The sequence below is a fragment of the Lytechinus pictus genome, chromosome 10 (assembly GCF_037042905.1).
Source record: "Lytechinus pictus isolate F3 Inbred chromosome 10, Lp3.0, whole genome shotgun sequence".
Taxonomy (NCBI): Eukaryota; Metazoa; Echinodermata; class Echinoidea; order Temnopleuroida; family Toxopneustidae; genus Lytechinus; species Lytechinus pictus.
Window position 1 is genome coordinate 21,641,441 of NC_087254.1, and position 21,255 is coordinate 21,662,695.

Sequence of the window (21,255 nt, forward strand, 5' to 3'; positions counted from 1 at the left end):
TAAGTAACTTTTGAACCACAAAAGTTCAGTACCAGATACCCCATACTTTTCTAATTTAAATAACAACATTTCATGATTAATTGTGTCAAAGCATTTTGATATATCTATAAAAAAATATATAAAAAAAAGCACCTACCATTTCGTGATTATCAAGTGCATCATACCAGTCATCTATAGCACGATAGAGACAAGTTTCTGTAGAGTGATGTTTAAAAAAAGCAGAATGATCAGAAAATATCAAATCATTGTCAATTAAATAAGAGTGAAGACATTTTTAAACTAATTTCTCTAGGGCGCACTGAATGTAGGACATTTTGTCTTCTAGCTTTTATCATGTAAATTTGTTTTTGTTGTCGTGATGTGAGTCTGTTGGTATGCTAAAGTGATTTAAGTGAATCAACCCTCCCTCGCTTCCTCGCAATATTCCACCGGATATTGTGAACTGGTCCACAGTATATATAGCTAAATGCTTTGACGTCATGTTTACACATAAACCGTGCATTGACTGTTCATCAACAAAATGTCCAAAGCATAACAAGACACAATAACACCTATTTTAAGTTTTGGTAAATCCCTTAAACGTGCATGTCATCATGTCTAAACTTTTTTTTTGCACCTCGCGCTGGAAATAACAGCAGTGCTTTCCCTCATTGATTCCAGTACCCTTTCTCTGCTCTGTTTCATCCAACTACTACATGCATGGCGATAATATTTTCTGGTCATCAGGTATATAGGTATACATTTGGATCAGAATTTACAAATTGATGACACAAAATTTTCCTCGTTCTTGTCGAAGAGGGTTTGTGTATACAGCATGCACCACTCCCTAAAAAATTGAACCTTTCCCGCTCATTACATTGCTAAACAACCACATACCAGGTTTTTCAGACACAGGGATGAAATTAGTACCTCAGACCTATACCGAAATAGAAGTGCAAGTCTTCTCCCTATCAAATTACATGAAACTTAAAAGTTTTGGTGCTTAATGCGTTGGAGGGATATCTCAATTCCATCTCTTGAAAACCCCATCTCATTCCCTGTTTGAGCCATCAGGTTGAATTTCAGATGTTGATAAAGTTTCTTATTTACAGGCGTAGCAGAAAAAAAAGCACTTCATCATGATTCCAAGACATGGCACGTCTTCCCTTTTCCGAAATTTGACCAATCGCAGGAAATTCCGCGCTTAGCGCGAAAAAGGAAAACTTTTTTTTAACTCGAAAGAAATCTTTCCTATTTCCCCGTTCTCAATGATTATATTCTTCGTTATTCAAGTTGACTAACTCAAGAAAATTCAGGTAGTTTCTGCATTAAGTTGAAATTTGATGAAACATCATTTGCCTATCGATGATTTTATATCTTCTTCCGCATGTATCTTCTCCTATTTTACGAGTTTAAGATGTATTCTATTATGGCTTTACTGTTCGCTATTGAGTTTCTTGATAGGCATTGAATTAAACTCAAAGAATTTATGTATTTCTTTCTTACAATTCTATCAAATGATTTTTGCTTTCGCGCTTCGCTTTGGAAGTAGATTTATTCCTCCTTCCTCAGTCTTATCCATTTTTTGAAAACTCACATTTTTTGGGGGAAATCAAATTCATAATCAAAGCAAAGTAAATTGAAATGGAGGCAATGCAGTTACTAGTGACAAGAGAAAAGAAACTTCTTTTGATTTAAACTTTAATGAAACATCAAAAGATTCCCTTCCATCAACCGCCCTTGTTTGCGTTGACACGTACAACGATACGCTTCGCGCGTTTTGAAGTTCACCCCCACCCCCCACCCCTCGCCCCGCCCCTCCAAAGTCAAATCCGGGTCCTGCATATAGGCGGTAGTTTTAATGACTGTTTTCTTGCACGAAACTCGCGACCGAGAATAAAAAGTGCACGTCAGGGTGAACGGATCTTGTTTCTTTTTTAATTCTTTTTTTAACAAGTGGTCGCCGCATTTCTCGTCTCGTCATCACACCACATTAAAGCTATAAAACCGTGGTGAAAGGGTTACACATTTTACAGTTTATTCGGTATAAGTACTAAAGTTTTGCCAATTCTCGGGATTCAACACATTGGAAAGAGCTGGTCTCCCAAACTTCCGTTAACAGCATTTCTTCTGTAAGGCCTATACACTCTTTTGACATCCGATTAACTCTGCTGAAAACCTTGTATTTTTATCTTGTTTGATTTTACTCATGAACAGACCGGACGCTCTCCACATCGTAACACTGTCACGCAACACTCTCGTATTTGAACTTTAACAGTGTTATAATTTCCGTATGTTTGGCATTTTGAACAACGGATATATAGACCTACTCGCAGCATGGCATAGGCCTACTATCCTATAAGATATATGTGAAATATCTTAATCACCATTTACCAAGGAAAATACCAATCCTATAAAGACGATATAATAATCACTGTAATACGATTTTTCGATCTTAGACGGAGCTACCAAGGAGCTTCCAGCTACCGATCAACATGAGATTCGACGATCGTTTTTTGTCCCGTTTTGCAGGGGAAATATTTATTGTTTTCATTTTGTTTTCGGGTGCGATTTCCCAAAATATTGGAGGTGAGTACATGCACTACATTTCAATTTGATAGAAGATTTCGTTCCCGAAGCATTATACCATTCTACAGAGGAACACTGCTAACATTCAATAAAATACTGACAAACTGAATAATTCCTACTCGAAATAAGCACAGTGTGAACACTGTCAGATATATACGGGAAGATAAAGATTTGAACATGGCTGTGTACACACTTTGTCGCAATTGTGTTCTTTCCAGTAGGAATATATGATAATGAAATTAAAGAAAATTAGGTAAATGTTTTGATTGATTTGTTGGGGGAAGGGGAATAAATAGGACAGATCTTATAGGACCATGTTCTTTCAGCGCATTGGGAGCAACCGTGTCGAATCCCCATCAAATATTTTTTTAGTATTGAAAAGTAATCATTGATATCTTGTGTATTTCGTAATCATCATCAGTTTGTTTGCTTTGTTTTTTCTAATAGAAAGTTTGATCCTTGTTACCACTCAGTGAAAATGCAATATACCCGGGATTAGACCCCCCCCCCCCTCATTTCTGATTAACATGAGTTCAGTACTTCTATTGTGACTATCGTGAAGATTGTATAGCATCAGTTAGAATTTCTCTTCTTTTTTTATAACCTCATTGTTATACAGGCCTAACCGTCATGCCATTAATATATGATAAAGGTAGGCCTATTTTGATGCCATGAAATATTAACAGAAACCAGGCAAATAAGACAATTATGACACACCACCCCTTGGTTTGGGGATTAAACGGCCTAGGTAATAATACTTGGGCCGCCTTTCGGAAAAGAGAGTGATTTGGACGCTGTACTATAGTCTAATCAAGATTTTCACACGATTTGTGGCGCGTCGTAAAATTATTTTTTTAAAGGATTGTACAGAGATCGCATATGACATCATATAAAGTTTTGGACCCAGACCACGCAATAGCATTGCGCTCAGCATTCGATTTTGTTCACCCCGTCCCCATGTATCTCTTTATAGGCATGCAATAACAAGATTCACCGTCAAGTTTCAATGGTAGGCCTATATATTTTACAGTGGGTGATTCCAGTGTTGGTGTTGGAAGCACAATTTGGATTGTCTTTCCGAGCTCCAAAACCTATTCTAAGTTTACAAAAATGGTACAAATCAAAATATTAACGTACGGCCTAGCACCTAGTGAGTGACTTTGGGGTGACTTTTCGAGACCAATTTCATTTTATGTTCGGTGCTATGCTCATGTAAAAAAAATGACCTAACACCAACGCCGAAAGGTCATTGAACTTGAAATCACCCACTGGTAAACATGCGTATGTGGTAACAGACTATCATAGTTTATTATTAAATAAGAAACGTTTTCCTTTAAACACACTGTATAAGAAAAAGACAACATTGCACATTCTTATATGATATACAATGGACAAGTATTTAGGCTAAACGATGTCATCAATGTCCACAGCAACGACGACAAAAATTTCAACTTCTGCCAGGTCACTTCTCGTTCAGGGTCATTACAAACATCCGCTTCCGGTTACTAGGCAGTGTTTCATAAAAATTGAAAGAGTCCAAGTTCGTAAACATGCATCAATAACAATATTATGAGAAAAAACAAACAAACGAATTGATTGAAATTCGGTCTGATGATGCTCTCTTTGTGAAAGACGTCCTCGATCAACGCGGATCGTGCCTTCCAGGGGAAAACCCAGGCCTGGCAGTGAGGGAGGGGGTCGCGCGGGGGGGGGGGGGGGGGGCGGGGGTCAAGATGGCGACTTTTAGGTTATTCCATAAGATAAGAGTATTTATATTTCCACGTACGACCCCTGCACCCTCTCTTTAGGCATTTGTAAAGAGTCAATGGTGCGCATTATATGTCTACTCCAGTATTATCTTTTCAAATTTTACATGATTATCGTGTAGATGAATCGTTCTTAATTCTATCAGTTGATTTTATTGTAAAATTGTGATTTTTTTCTTTAGGTAATCAATAGCAGTGACGTACAGCTGTGGCGTTTTTTTTTTGGGGGGGGGGACTCTTGTCCTCCCCCTAAATAAATCCACTACCAAAAAAAAGATTAAAGGAAAGAAAAAGAAAGAGAGAAGGGCGACATTGATTTTTGTTTTCTAAGTTTGATATGTCAAAATCTATCATAAATTTTTTTTTTTAATAAAAATGTTGAAACTTTTGCCCCCTCGATTATTTTGGCTAATCACATCACTGCCTATATAGCGCTAATGTTTTTAGTGGAAATGTTTTTATTATTATTTAAAAAAATGAATTTAGAGCACATGATATCATGAATAGGGTATAACTATGGAAAACGAACCACCCAACGCATGCAGGCTTGAATAAGTGGTCTTATCTCAAACAGAAAACAATGCACCGAGGTTTTATTTTAATCGGTCACTCGATTGATAGATGTTTAATCAAAACGTACAGTAAATGCATGATAATCCCCAAATGGTTCTTCATCTCTTGATGAATATGAAATTTCGTTTACTGAAAACAACGTGAGTTATTGTGACTTTACTTATTACGATTTTTAGTTTCAATAATTTCAAATATCGAATCGTAACGAGAAGGATGAAGGATTTGAACTGGAAGCACGACTGCTGGGATCATCAGCATTCTTCCAGAATCTCGGGTAAAGGTAAAGGTAACAGTTCAGACCACTACAAAAAAGCCGATGGAAATTGCATAATGGTCGTCATTTTTTGTAGGAGGAGGGAGAGCAGAAGAGGGCTTGAGAATTTGTATTGGTTTAAACCCCTCAATATATTATCATATTTTACAATTTAAGACTAATATTTCAGGAAGACGTGTTCAAGGAAATACCAACATATTAGTTTGAAAATCGAGACCACATGAAACACTACACGTTGACATATTTTATGCTTTTAACTGAATTATTCCATCATTGGCTGAATTCAAGGATGAGCTTCTAGTATTTCATTTTACCTCGTAGAAACGAAAAATTACTTTCTTCAAAATAACTTTTCATGAAATGAGACGAGCATTTATCCATGGCATGCCTTTACAGAGAGAAAGGAAAATACAAGAAAACAGGAAGGCATGGGTGTAATATACTGAAAACAATTCCTTGTACAAAATTTTATTCTCGGCTCTGGTTTCCTGTTGGTTACATTTTAAGCAGAAGCCTATTTGGGTGTTTTTTTTTTTAGGGAGGTGAAGGAGACAGGCAAAAATGAGAAGTCTATGTAACAATTTTACTCTTGGCATGCTGAGCTGAATCTATAAATATCAAACTCATTTATATAGTGTGCATCAAACTCCCTTAAGAAAGTCCCTTTTTATAAAAAGATTACTCATGAGAAAAAAAATGGGCAGATCATTTTTAATTTGCAATATGGTTTCCCGTCTGTTTCCATTATGTAGAAAACAACACGAGAATTTTAATGGGGAAATGAAAGCAAGTCCGCAAAAGGAGAAGTCCATCCATCGATTTAACAGTCGGCGGATGTTACACCTTATTAAGAATTTTAGGAAACCGTTTGTTCTTTATGCTACACCGCTTGAATGAATAGGCTTATACATTATGACTCATAGAGAACATGTTGTAGGTTTAATGAAATTGATTTTTAAAAGCGAAAGTAAAAACTGGACTGAATCATTTGGTTTCTAACCAACAACATTGTGGTTAGTTTCCCCAAGTAATATCCAAAATAGATTCCTTTTCATAATTTCGTCAACAATTATAATGAGACTTTTCAATCTGGTGTCAAATTACTCATGCAATCGGTCGCTATATATCCTAAGTTCTGGACTCCTGGGGAGTGTTTCATGAAAGGACTTGTCGGACGTTTTATCCGACAAGTCCCATTTTATCCGACAGTTACCATAGTAACAGTACCTCTCAGCCAATCAACATCAGAGAAAGATGTCAGATCTGACAACTTGTCGGATGAAAATGTTGATGAAACACTCCCCCGGTCTGGACTATTCGGCATAATATGCGCAGATACTGAACACCGTAAATACAATAAACAAAATACATTTACCACGAGGCTATTCTTATTTTATTCGTCTACCCCTAAAATTTTGTCGAAAATAACCTAATAAATTTTATGTTGCATTTTTAAGGCAAAGCCTTTAATGCGCACGCTCAATAAACATGGAGGCTTCCATTTCCGTAAAAACTACTAGTAGAGAATATTAAAGAGTGGTTCAAAACAATAATAAGATGAATTATTAAGTGGACTGTGATAGAGCTGCATTATATTAAATCAACTCGTTTCAAAACATTCATTTTCATGACAATATTTTGTTTAAAAAAACATTTATACAGAAAATAATATGAACAGTCAGAAAGAGAAATGTATAGTTATTCATCTACAACAAAATCTTATTTAGGGACGAATCTTAAGACAGTTAATGAGCATAAATTGCTATAATTAAAAATCTCATCCTTGTCTTGGACCATTGACCCATGCATCACACATGGTCCTGGGAAGCGGGGGTGCTTGGGTGCTGAAGCACCCCCTGTGAGTGCTGCGTATGTTATACACCATAATGCAGTACCCCCTGGATATTATTTGGAATGCTAAAAATGCAAATAATCTTTCTCGCTCGCCACTTTGTTTTAACTTTCTCATATACGCCATGATCATGACTATGCGCCCCTCATTTTTTGTTGTTGCTCAATTGCGTTGTGGCCCAGTGGATTAGTCTCCGGACTTTGAAACAGAGGGTTGTGGGTTCGAATCCCAGCCATGGCGTAATTTCCTTCGGCAAGAAATTTATCCACATTGTGCTGCACTCAACCCAGGTGAGGTGAATGGGTACCTGGCAGGAATTTATTCCTTGAAATGCGTGTGCGCTGTAATCTTAGTAATTACGGCTGCCAAGCTACAGCTGGGGTAATAATATCCAAGTCCTTTGGAAGCGCATAGAGACATTATTCATAATCGTGATATGCGCTATACAAGAACTGTTTATTATTATTATTATTATTAATTGTGCCGCTGATAAAGGTCTCAGTTTGTGTAAAAAATAACACAATTATAGTAATTTGTATAGAGCAGCTATACGTTATTAATATACTCTATATACTGTGCTTAAAATTTGGTATCATAATACCCTGGCGGTATAGCCAAGCCGCCATAATATAGGCGCTCAAGCATTTCAGGTATTTCTTCCTATCGGGTACTCATTCACCTCACCTGGGTTGAGTGCAGCACAATGTGGGTAAATTTCTCGCTGAAGGAAAACACGCCATGGTTGGGAATTGAACCCACGTTCGTTGAAAGACGAGAGTCGTAACCACTAGACCAAGGTAACATCATAATGGCAACAAACTAATGTAATTTATTTCTGTTAAATCTCTCGTCTACTTTAGATGTTAGATTAGTGAACGCGAGCGGAGTCGTAGGGGGCAGTGAAGGTCGTGTAGAGGTGTTCACCGATCACGGACGCAGAGCCGCTTCCTGGGCGAGACTTTGTAGCGTAGGATGGGATGCTGACATCGCTTCGGCCGTGTGTCGTCAGCTCGGATTCCAAGATTCCCAGAGATATTACAGAAATGGTGCACCATTCGGACAGGGTTCGCAAAATTATATCATACGGCTTGATAGCTGTTTATCTGGAACAGGTAGGTATATGATCTTCCAGAAAGTTTTTCTCAAGACTTATGCACTACTTTTCGCACTGTTAGTGATCTGTTCTTGTGCTCAATGAGATATCAAAACTTGTTCTATGTGCTTAGGAGTGAACTTCCTAAGTATTACCAACATTCAGTTTTGATAAATGAAAAGATTTGCGTTCGAATTGATTGGTGCTTTGTTTTGGTGTCGAATGATAAGGGATACTTTAGAGCATCTATCATACTTATCTAAAGTAAATCCCAGTAGAAACATGATTTTGACAGCTTTTCCAAATACCTACAATTTCTTAAATAATTATAGGCACCATAATATTTCCACTCTATATTCTTTCTTGATATTCTCTTTCATGGCAGTAGTTGTAAAAACAAAACAAAAAACCCAGTTCCCGGGCCTTATGATCTCTGTGGTCATTAAATCAATGTCTTAAATTAAAGGTCAAGTTCACCCCACAAAAAGTTGATTCGAATAAAAACAGAAAAATCCAATAAGCACAACGCTGAAAATTTAATCAAAATCGGATGTAAAATAAGGAAGTTATGACATTTTAAAGTCAGTTTCGCTTATTTTTCACAAAACAGTTTATGCACAAGTCAGTGATAATTATGCAAAATTAATGAGAGATTAAATGAGGTCGCTCACACACTATTTCTTTTGTTTTTTTATTGTTTGAATTATACAATATTTCATTTTTATCGATGTGACAAAAATGACCAAAGATATTAAACAATGGTAATTCTTCATGTTCAGGTAGGAACAATAATTTGTTTCTGTCAACATGGCGAGATATGAAGTGTCCAAGGCCCGGCGAGAGTTCAAATAGCTGGCCAAGTTGACATGTAACTTTTTATAAGTCGACTTGGCTATTTGGCTAGATATAATATCTCGCCATGTTGACATATAATTTTTTATAAGTCGACTTGGCGAGATAACGTATCTCGTCATGTCGACATAATAAGGTTATTATGTCGACATGGCAAGATAGAGTATCTCGCCAAGTCGTCAAGTCGATGGCACTTTAAAGGCTCCGTAAATACAGTCAACGTGCTATGTCCTATACTGACATCTCTATATGATCATGTCTCATTCCTTTTCTTTGTTTCTTTTAGAAGCTACAACAATCAACGAAATGCGATGTGTCTATAGGGGTGGTGGTGGAAGAATTTGTGCAACTCGAGCCGATGCCGGCGTCAAGTGCGCTGAACAGCCAGGTAAGTTAGTCAATTTGGGGCCCTAGTTCAGCGTTGTGGCCCAGTGGATTAGTCTTCTGACTTTGAAACAGAGGGTCGTGGGTTCGAATCCCAGCCATGGCGTAATTTCCTTCAGCGAGAAACACATCCACATTGTGCTGCACTCAACCCAGGTGAGGTGAATGGGTACCTGGTAGGAAGAAATTCCTTGAATGATTGAGCGCCTATAGGCAGCTCAGCTAAAACCGGGGTAATAATGATTGCAGGACCCGCTGGTAGAACAGTTTTCGAAACTGAAGTGGCTACCCTGGGTAAATATACCTATATTATTATTATTATTATTGATTTTGATGTTGGCGTTTACTCTTGTTCGGGGAGGGGTACACAGGGGGCATGTACCTCACCCTTTCAAAGAAGCACAACACCCCAGGCCCCCATAAATAGATAAATTGATTAATCAAATAAATAGACAGGTAAACAGATAAATGAATTTCTAAATGAATAAATAAATATTTAAGTCAACCATTAAAAAAGCAATGAAAATAGAAAAGTAAAATAGAAATAAAAACAAACATAAATATAAAATTGAAAATGATTTGAAAATAGGATAACATATGCTATTCCTTGGTTATTCTATGCATGCAGTAACTAGCCTCCCACCTATAGAAATGAAGCACCCAAGCCCAGCTGTGGAAACAACACCAAACCGAGAGAGTACATCTAGAACCCGTCGAAGAATTACAACACCAACAACGAAACCTTCAACAACATCTCAGACGACATCAACCGTATCAACCCCTACTGCATCGACGACGGTAGTGACATCATCGGCACCTGATTTCGACTTCGTGACAAGCGATTTCATGACTACGGATGATTACGTAACACTCGATAGTTTACCACTTGGTATGTTTAGTCAGTGTTTCAGTTTATGAAGAGGTTCAAAACTCAGCAAGGTTCGAATCATGTCTATGGATTTTCGGCAATTACAGGAAATTTGGAAAACAAAAAGGACACAAAACAGTTACTCACATCCTGGTCAGTTTGCAAATGAGGGGACTGATGACATCCACTCACTATTTCTTTTGTATTTCATTACATGAAATATTAATCAATTCAATTTTCTTTCTCTTCATTGTCATGTGAAACGAAGTTTGATTCCTCCCTGAACATGTGGAATTACCCCGGTTTTAACATTGTGGTCCAAACAAGAGGGTCATTGTTGTCAGATTTGTAAAAATGGAAACATCGTATAATTCAAACAATAAGAAACACAAGAAATAGTATGTGAGGGACATCAGGGCCGGCGGAGCGGAGTTGAAAGTGGGGGGGGGGGGGACACAGGGAAGAAAGGGCACATTTTCTTTCGAAAAGGGCACTATCTTAAACATGGCCGTATGCAGAAAATGTTTCGTAGGGGGGGGCAGCACTCGTAAACTTTTGGGGAAAAAATCAAAAGCGAGGGAGCGTAGCGACCAAGCTCATCATTGAGGTGCTTTTGCATTTTGTTTATGTGAATTTAATGGATTTGTGCATACTTTCGGTGAATTTTTTGAAAATCTGCAGTAAAATGACGTGAGTTTTCAAAATTTTCGGGGGCACCCCCCGCTGCGTACGGCCATGATCTTTAATTAAAGAAAAATTACTTATCTACCCCACTCACATGACTCATGAAACTTAAGGCACGTAGGATTATTTTTTTATTCATTATGCACTTGCTGAAGGAAGCAGAACGAAGCTAAAAAAAAAAAACAACGGGCGCTCATCGGGCACGAAAAGAGGGGTTTTTCGGGACAACTTATCTGATATGAAGAACAGGCACCAATGAGAAGGCAAAAGGGCACTCGTTTACACATAACAGGTCCTCAGGTGAAAGGGGCACAGAACACGTTCATGGGGGCACTTTTCTTAGGTAAAAGGGGGTACTGATACGAGAAAGGGCACCCATAAGAAGGCAAAGGGACACTTGCTAATGGCATAAAACGGATCCTCCTCACGTGGAAGGGGCACAGGACATGTTCGTGAGGGGCACTTTTCTTGGGTAAAAAGGGGCACTGATTTGAGAAAGGGCACCTATAAGATGGCAAATAGGCACTTGCTTAGGGCATAAAACGGGTCCTTCTCAGGTGAAAGGGGAATAGAATACGTTCGTTGGGGGCACTCTTGGATAAAAAGGGGCACTGATACGAGAAAGGGCACCTATAAGATGGCAAATAGGCACTTGCTTAGGGCATAAAACGGGTCCTTCTCAGGTGAAAGGGGAATAGAATACGTTCGTTAGTGGGATTTTGTTGTTGTAAAATTTGGCACTGATACGAGATGTGGCACTTGCTAACACATAAAACGGGTCCTCCTCAGATGAAAATGGCACAGAACACGTCCATGAGGGGGCATTTAAGGAGATAAAAAAATTGGCACTTATACGAGAAAGGGCACTTGGTAACACCTAAAACGGGTCCTCTTCCAATGAAAGGGGCACAGTACACGCTCGAGAGGGGGGCATTTTTCTTGCTTAAAAAAGGGCACTTTTTCAGTGCTTAAAAAATTGGGGCACTGTGCCCCTGCCCCCCCCCCCCCCAGATCGCCGCCCCTGAAGGACATCATCAATTCTCTTATTTGCCTATCACTATATTGAGCATAACTGTTTTGTGAATAATAAGCGAAACTTTAATGTCTTAACTTTCTTATTTTATATCCGATTTTGATGAATTTTTCAGCGCTATACTAACCTTGTTTGATTTTTTTCTATTGATTCAAATCATTTTTTTTCTGGGGTGGACTTGACATTAAAGGTTGAAAGAATTATATATACTTAATGTGAAACAAAGAATTAAACTCCCGTTGAAGAAACAAAATTAAAAGAAGGCCAAAGGCTGAACATGCGTATACAGTGCGTATCAAAAAAAAAGTTTACACTTTGAAAAAGCCATGGGAATTAAAAAATATACAACATATGGGTAATTTTTTCACATATAATCTTGGGTTTGGGTCTCATCTGTCCAATGAAAGTAAAAGTTTTGACAGAATGTTACACTTGAGTGAGCACTGTCCATTTTTGTAAAGCTCGCAGAAATCTGTTTGCGCAGAAATGCTCGTTTGTACGCTGTGTCAAGGGGAAAGGGCGAAATCAAACTTACCCTGCGAAATATTTCTCTTACATTTCCCTTGTACTTTTAGTCAATTGAAATTAAACGGATACATTCAAGCATTTTCTAACAATTTTGCCACCCAAATTGAAATTTCAACACTTAGTAAACACAACCTTTACCCTTTTTGTGCCAGCTGGATCTGAGGACATAACTAAATCTGAACAAAAGTTTATATCAGACATCTCTAGCATTTTTTCCACTAAGTTTTTATCATTTAAAGTGGGTTTACATTTCATTTTTCATTTAATACTTGTTTCTCCACACTTTTCCCAAGCTTGACAATAATTAACAAAATGAAAATCAAGCCTAAGCCATTTTATGTAAATCACAGCTCGGTGTAAAGCAAATATCGTCACGATGGCCTCGGTGTGTGGGGGAGTGGGATGGGGCGCAATGCACTCCTCGAAGTGGTTTGGGCCAGGAAACAAGTTAAAAAGGTAAAAGATATCTTCAAATCAATTTTACTAGCTAAATTCCACATGTTATTCATGATTAAGGTCTACTTTTATTCGCATAACTATTTCAAAGTTCTGCGCAAATCATTTTTCACTAACTTTTAAAAAGGAAGTGGTGCTCACTCAAGCGGAAATATTTTTCGACAGTTATATCGTCATTTGCTTAAATGGATCTGTACCAATGTTAAAATGTGGAAAATCTTCAAGATATTACAAATGTATAATTTTACAGGATTTTTTCTAAGTGTTAACTTTTTTTGATACGCACTGTATAGGGCTGTACGTTTTGGTCCTACATGTAGGTCAAAGACAGGAGCGTATAAAGTAGCGAATTCGGGATGGGGCTGATTTTTGGATAAGATCTACTGTTTTTTTTAATAACATGTATTTTTTTCCTAATCATTGATTTGTAATTGATAATCTATTTCTTAAAAGAATATATAGCGTGTAAAAAAATAATAAAACAGCAAGATTATAAAGAAATTAGATAATATTTGAAACATGAAAAAATTAATGCAATGATTTATAAAATATAAAAAAAGCAACTATCGGGGCAGGGGAGGGGCCCCTTCAAAGAAATTCCCAACAGTCGACATATTTTCATCACTCTCAATAAGCTTGCTAGATATTTAATCCATTTGCATGTCTTTTTCTTAACCTACAGGTCTGAATACCGGAGCTATTTACATTGGAGTGCCAACCGTTTGTTTTGTCATCGTCCTCATTGTAATAATCATAATATTACGTCATAGGTAATAGAAGAAAATTCATAGAATTCTTAATCTTAAGGTTCAAGAAGTGCGATTTCAAGTAACATATTGGTATCACAGCCCTTCTTTAAATAAATAATTGGACATGAATGTAAGAAAGATTAGTCTATCATTATAATATACTTGCTGCCATTATATAAAACTATACTCCGCCGACAGGACCAAATCCGACACTTTGAAAAACAAATCATGTATGCCCAAATTAGTTGCTTCTTGGAATTATTTCGACTTAGGAGACACATTATTATTCACTTCAATTATTTTCAAATACACCATCCAATTGAGAGCTTATAAAGACTTATTTGCGAAATTAATTTTGATTTTCATTTTTTTTTTCATTTGATATATAGGTGCAAAGGGAAAGTCAGGAATGCCAAACCAACAGGAAGAATAAACGGAAGAGGCTCACATGATCCTGAACTTAACTTTCCAGACAACGAATATCAATACAACGCAGTTAGTCATGTCGCAAATGATTCCACTGCACCAAGAACTTCTTACTTGACTGGCGAGGAATACCAGTACTCGCCCATTGGAATTTCCGGAAATGCCGAAGGAACCGCATCCAATGTTCCAAAACAGGATTCGATGGACGAATACCAGTATTCCGCAGTTGGCCCGATTCAAAACGGCGCCGACAATGTCATTCCAAGAGTTCCAAAACAGGATTCGATGGACGAATACCAGTATTCCGCCGTTGGCCCAATTCAAAATGGCGCCGACCACGCCAATCCTAGAGTTCCAATCCAGGATTCCATCGACGAATACCAGTATTCCGCCGTTGGGCAAATTCAAAATAGCGCCGACAATGAACCACGACTTCCGAATCAAGATTCGTTGGACGCGTACCAGTACTCTGCAGTTGGACCACTTGAAAATGGCGCAGATACCAGCCCAAGGATCCCTAAACAAGATTCCATCGACGAATATCAAAACGTGGCGGTGGGGCCAATCGAAAATGGCGCCGATGCAAGCCCCAGAATTCCTAAACAAGGTGATTGTGAAGACAATGTCTACGCTCCAGTTGGTGCTTCATCTAGTGCCACTCTCACTTCTGCATCCACTGCGCTGGCCAACGTTTGCACTGATGAGGGCTTGTATATCATCCCCAATACATCCGCAGTAAACCCATATCAAGAACTCACCGTGAAAACCACCACTTTTGCTGGCTTGCAGAAGCTAAAAAAGAAGCCAATACTGGAACAAAATACGCAACAATCACCAGAAGTTAAGATACAAAAGAAGCCAGCACTCGTACAAAATACGCAACAGACACCTGAGGTCAAAATGGATAAGGCGGCAAAAAAGTCGCCAGGGACACCAAAGAAACCCGTTAGGAAGCAACAGGCGACAACGGCTGATGATCTGTCCGTGCAGACATCTAGAGTACCTCACCAGCAAATGGAAATCAGTAATGCAGTATACGGACTTGAAGTGATCGGCGAACAGACACCGTATGCTGTGTCATTTGTGGTCGATGGACAACCCAACGACCGAGGTGAATCTATATACGCTAATGACATTGAGATGTGGGAGATCCCATCTTCGTTACCCATCCTTGACGACCAAACCAACCATGGTGGTTTTAATGTTGGAGAGAATCCTTATGAGAACTCAATGATTGGAGACCAATCTTTCTTGCAGGACAGTGACGATAGTTCCTATCAGGCTCTCAGTAGAAAAGCAACCTTGCCCGTTTGAATCAATTCTTTGGATTGCTTCCTTCAAAATAAATAAGATTTATTGGTCCAATGGTTTTAGAGTTACATCAGTAATTAAGGTGAGGCAAACCTATGACAATTGTCATTATGCTGAATCTAAAACAAATTAAGGACTACCGATGTCATTTTGACGTACAAAGGGTTCATCATGTTTCGGCAATAAAATAATAATAACTGAATTTATATAGAGCGCTTTTTGCCTGAGGAAGCAAAGCACTGTTATTTCTACCCCGACTTTAGCTCGAGCTACCAGATTTTTTTTAACGGCGCTCAATGCATTCAAGGAATTAATCCTACCGGGTACCTATTCACATCACATGGGTTAGAGTGACGGAAAATACGCCATGGGTAAGATTCGAACCCACAACCCTCTGTTTGAAAGGAGAGAGTCGGAACCACTAGACCACGACGCGCCCACACGATGACACCAATATTACTTACTATGATTCACAAATTGTTCAAGATGTGAAAATTATTTGCTTATACAGTAAAAGTCGGAATGGGGAAAAGAATCACCAGGGTTAATTTCCGAGCTAGTAGGGGGATTGTGCTCCACAACGCACTACGCATTGCCCTTCATGATAAAGAACAACCAAGAAGTCTTTATCGAGAATTGATGAATCTGAACAGTAGTTTCGTCCTTGGCTTTGGACAAACGATATATTTGGAATTTTTCGTCAGCTCCGAAACTTAGGACGAAAATGCTGTTCCGGTTCACCAATTTTCGGCAAAGACCTCCCAGCTAGTTCAAAGATCACTTACAAAGTGTTCATGGCAAACCACTCGGAAATTTTAAATGATTCATTTTACAGATTTATTTAAAGAAAGTCACATCCTTCCCTTTCCTACTTGAATTTGATTCTGTTTGTTAAAAACAAACTTTTGGCTGAAAGAAACTTACAGAATTTTATAGAACTTATTACCCAACTGCAAAAGTGAATGGGAAAATATACAGGTAAAAATCCCTGTAATCGCTTTTAATTAAAAATGTTAGCTACGACATAATGCTTTTTCGAAAGTACGTTGGATGTATATATTTTTCACAACGTGTTGTGTATATCGTGTATATTTATGTATATACTTATAACATATCATTATTTTTATTCTTAAGATTTGATCTCTTGAACAAGAATAAAGATATCAGGCCTGTTGCCTGGCAATAATTTATTCCGTGAAATCACTTTTTTTAATTTGATAATCGCTATTTAGTTTATCGAAGATTATTTATGTTTTTAATAATATTAATTTGTATGGAATGTGGATAATTGAAAATGTATCTTTCACAGGAAAAATATTATGAAATTATTTTTTTTTACAAATAAAGATTATACATTATTTTATGAAGATTACAGTTTCCTGTACCATAATGCTATTTGTGTCTTATATGATTTAGATAATGCTGTATATGATGATAGTGGGCTATTTGGTACTACACTTCAATTTTAATCGCTATTCAAACTTGTCCGGGCTATTTTTCATGAAGAGGAATTCAATTTGAAATAAAAGCAATGAAATTATTTTAAGTCTTTGTATCATCTGTCTATTTTGTCATAGTCACCAACGAGACCGACTCCAGACCGATATATCTATTAAGTATAACTTATTACCAATAACAGATTGTCGGACAGTGTGGACTATTATAATTAGGTTTGATGTCGCTCTCTCGATGAATAGAGCTTTTTAACCTGACACGATAAACGATTATTTAACACAATTATCAGTCCCTCTATATGTTCGCACTGATACCTCGGTCACATTTGCTCTACAGCAGCCGTACGGCCAGTCGAAAACAGCCGTTTCAACATTTTTTGTACCAGCTACATAATACGTGGTTTAAATAAAAATGAATAAAAACGACTGTTTTTATTCGCCGTACGGCCGCCGTAGGGCATATGTGACCGAGGTATGAGTCATCTTCTTTTATTTCAGTGTTCAGGGTTATATGCTATTACTTTTTTTTCATATATCTATTTCATGCTTATGAGGTGGCATTTTATAGAACAGAAAGAGAGATGAATTCCAACTTCTTCTGAGTCGGAATCAATTTTCGCACTAGGACTATTCACATCACCCCCAATCCTTGAACAACCATGCACAACTATCATCACCAGTATAATTTCCACCAACACCATGCAAAAAAAGCATCACTAGTACCACCACTATTACTACTACCATTACCACCACCACCACCACTACTATACTACTACTACCACAACTACTATTACTACTACTACTACTACTACTACTACTGCTACTACTACTACTACTACTACTACTACTACTACTACTACTACTACTACTACTACTACTATACTACTACTGCTAATACTACTACTACTACTACTACTACTACTACTACTACTACTACTACTACTACTACTACTACCGTCAACACCATCGCCATCGCCAATACCACCGTCACAACTGCCGTCCACCACACAATAAAATAATAATATAATAGCCGTGAAGATCTTTAAAAATGAAAGATTGTTATTTTGTTATCATTAACATAATTTACTTGTCTCCACTTTGATACACAAGAGTATGAGGGCACTCTACCATCCAGTCATATTTTTAGCATTGATCTTCTGAGAACAAAACTTTTATCCTTGTTAGATCGCACACCTGCACAACTGTTCTTAACAATGCTAAGATCATTATTATCTGTTTGCAATAGTTATCCAGATTTCATCTAATATCATTTTTGCAGGCGGGGGCTATAATAAGTGCATGAAATATAATAGTATTCAGCATAATGATATGCATGTATATTATTGTTAATACGACTTTGTAATGCTAATATTTAATGCAAAACAAAGCAGCGCTCTCACCCCTCTTAAACTGAAACTGTAATGGCGCCATCTACTTTAAGAGTAGGACAAGCTCACAGCGCCACACAATGTGTTTAACAAGCAGATTTTTTTTATAAGTATACCATTCTAAAATGTTTTGAAGTTTGTTTCAAAATTGGCGAGCTTCTTTTCTTTCCTCATTCTATCAACATAATAATATATTACAAAGTACACCAATATAAACTAACAAGTGATTGTTTCACATAGATTTATTTTAGAATATTAACATGATGGATTGGAATAAATATCAAAAGAATTGGTAATACATAAATCTTGTTATTATAAATGTAGGCCTATTATAATTTGGAATGGATGCATTTTAAAGAATAATCCATGTATTAATTAATGATTATGATTTTTTTTTTGTAAATACTGAGGCAATGAAATGATGAATACACAATTAAGTATATGAAAATGAAATGAGAAATTTGTACAATTGGCTTGACATCCGTTGAAATTTGATGCAATCGCATAAATATTACTATTTAATTTTTGCCATATGACACATCAAAATCACAGGAGTAAAAATATATGAATTGATTTTGAAAATAGGCAAGTTATATAGGTTAAATAAGCATGGTTTTGTATAGCAACGGTTAGCAGAAACAAGGAAATACGAAGCATAAATTATTTCGGTTAATAGGGGTTTGTCATGAAGTGGAAATCTATTTCAGATTTTAGATTTTATGTCAGGAGGTAGACAAAGAGAAATCGAAACCTTATTTAAGGTTGGTTGAGATGTAATTAACAGACTTTATTTGTTTATGATTCTTTTTATTTACATCCCTGTAATTTTCTTCGAATGTCCAGGTCGAAGCGGAAAGCCTATAGGCTAGAGTTAAGTTTATTTCCCTTGTATACAGGCAAACAGGATACTTGTATGGTCAACATCCTCAACTCATTTGATCCTTGTACCTACTTGTTGATTTGTTTTTATGATAAAAATATTACAAAGTTACAACATTTATTCATATACACGGTAGTCAACGGTATGTTGTACTTTCAGCGGGTCCTATATTATTTCTGAAGCGCCGGGCGCCAGACAAGAAGCCCCCTTTTTCAAGTCTGTTATAACTCGGTCGAGGATTGAACCTATGACCTTCCGTCCATGTAAGAGGATGATATACAACAGAGCCACTATTCCCATCATAATGATGATAACAACAAGAACAATCCAAGATAGAACAATATAGAGCTTAGATTTTCCAAATTAGCCCTTGACACGGAATCTCTTGCGTTCCCCTTACACACTATAAGGCTGATTTATGAGACGCCATGGATGAGCTCCCGAATGAAAATGACGACGACGACGATGATTCTACTACTACGACTGTTACGACCAGGTTCTAGTACGACTACTGCAAAGCGAAAAAAAGAAAGATTTTAGATGCCGGGTGAGAGGGGTGCACAAAGTGGGGACACCTTTCATTGTGCAAAATTTCGGTGTGCCCCTGTATAAATGCCTACCTACGAAAAAATAGAAATACCTAAACATTTAAAAGACAGGCAGGAAAAGACCACTTTCTAGTTTTACAAGACGTCATACCCCTTCCGTCCCATCCTGACTGCTTAGATTGAAATCAAAACCAACTGCTTTCGAGTGCAAGCAATTTATCAATTAAAAGTCCCCTCTCGCATTGTCACTTGCGAAATCGATTGTCACCTAAACCCCATATACCCCACTCTCTTTCTCTCTCCACTCTCTCCTCCTTCAAATTACTGATGGCACTTTGGTTTTGATATACAATTCTTTTATAGATTCCGGTGCAAGTTTTTGGTTTCATGCCATTACAGGCATTTATCTTTCTTTTCACACCAAGCCAAAGGAGGAAATAACTACGAAAAGGCTCCTGATTGTCAGGAGTATTTTAGACCACAAGCGTGAAGTATTTTATAAGAGCTAAACAGATATTACACATTCAATTCAGTTCAAATTGCAATTCGCAACTTCAAATTTCAATTAGAGAGCATCCTACACGACTTTTTGTTGTTGATTATTTTGTAAGCGGCTGCATGTAGCAGAACAATATGGGAGATTTCAAAGAAGAGGGGTGAAGTACAAGAGAGTGGAGAATTAAGGGTGCGTCTTTCGTAGTGACGTTAATCGTCGGTCCAACAGTAGTAAATAATAATATCCATAGAGCGTGTCATTATGATATAAATTCTCTATGATATCATCTGGTTGATAGGCATGTAAAAGCTCAATTACAAACAAATGCAAGGGGAGTTGGGTGGAGTAGGAGGAAGAGGAGGAGGAGGAGGGATTAGGAGGAGATGAAGAAGAAAAGGAAAACAAAAAGGAAGGAGGGGAGAAGAAGAAATGGAGAAGCAAAATAAGAGGATGAAGGTCGTGAAGGAAGACGAGAGAGGAGGAGGAAAGCGGATAAGTAGAAGAGGAAGAGGAGATAGGAGAAAGAGGGAAAATGAGAGGAGCAGAATACCAAGAGGGAATGAAAAAGAATGATAAAAAGATAAAATCTAGCGAATGAATAAGAATAGACAGAACAGGAGTAAGATTAAATAAAGAAAAAACAGAGATATATCAAAGGCAAAAATGTGAAAATTTAAAAATCCAAAGGAAATAGCCAATTTCCTGATATATTACCATAAAATAATTTTAACAAATTATTATAGTAGTTTCTTTTGGTTTTCTTTTACTTTACTGGTATCCATCTGGGATGGATATAACACTTAAGTTGTTAAAAGTATTCAGGAAGCCATTTTACTTTTGGTATGTGATGTTTGTTTTAATGATTAAGGGACCTGGAAATTGTATTGTTTACCTCTGAGCAAGGGCACTCCTTCCACCAAAGCTGCAAGTCAAATATTATTTTGCCTTTTACACTAGACAGAAGGTGTCAAGCTATATTTGACAAATTTTAGGTTACGAAATTTACAAACATTATTCTAATGTCAGAAAAATCCTATTATCCTTAACCACGTTGTAACTAACGGACTTTTCT

At 37.3% G+C, this 21,255-nt stretch overlaps 1 protein-coding gene across 1 annotated transcript; it reads left to right on the forward strand.

Annotated features, from left to right (window-relative positions):
* The first annotated feature begins 1,822 nt into the window (after window positions 1-1,822).
* Window positions 1,823-16,961, forward strand: LOC129269279 (uncharacterized). The gene is made up of 6 exons (XM_064105547.1): window positions 1,823-2,568; window positions 7,894-8,145; window positions 9,265-9,366; window positions 9,991-10,251; window positions 13,614-13,701; window positions 14,070-16,961. Exons 1-6 carry the CDS (start codon window positions 2,475-2,477, stop codon window positions 15,418-15,420), a joined length of 2,148 nt encoding a protein of 715 aa, XP_063961617.1. The 5' UTR covers window positions 1,823-2,474; the 3' UTR covers window positions 15,421-16,961.
* The last annotated feature ends 4,294 nt before the right edge of the window (window positions 16,962-21,255 follow it).

Bases quoted from the DNA above. Each gene is read 5' to 3' on its own strand.
- LOC129269279 (XM_064105547.1), top strand. From the start codon at position 2,475: ATGAGATTCGACGATCGTTTTTTGTCCCGTTTTGCAGGGGAAATATTT. The intron at 9,367-9,990 runs GTAAGTTAGTCA...CTATGCATGCAG, and splicing joins CAAGTGCGCTGAACAGCCAG to TAACTAGCCTCCCACCTATA. The intron at 10,252-13,613 runs GTATGTTTAGTC...CTTAACCTACAG, and splicing joins ACTCGATAGTTTACCACTTG to GTCTGAATACCGGAGCTATT.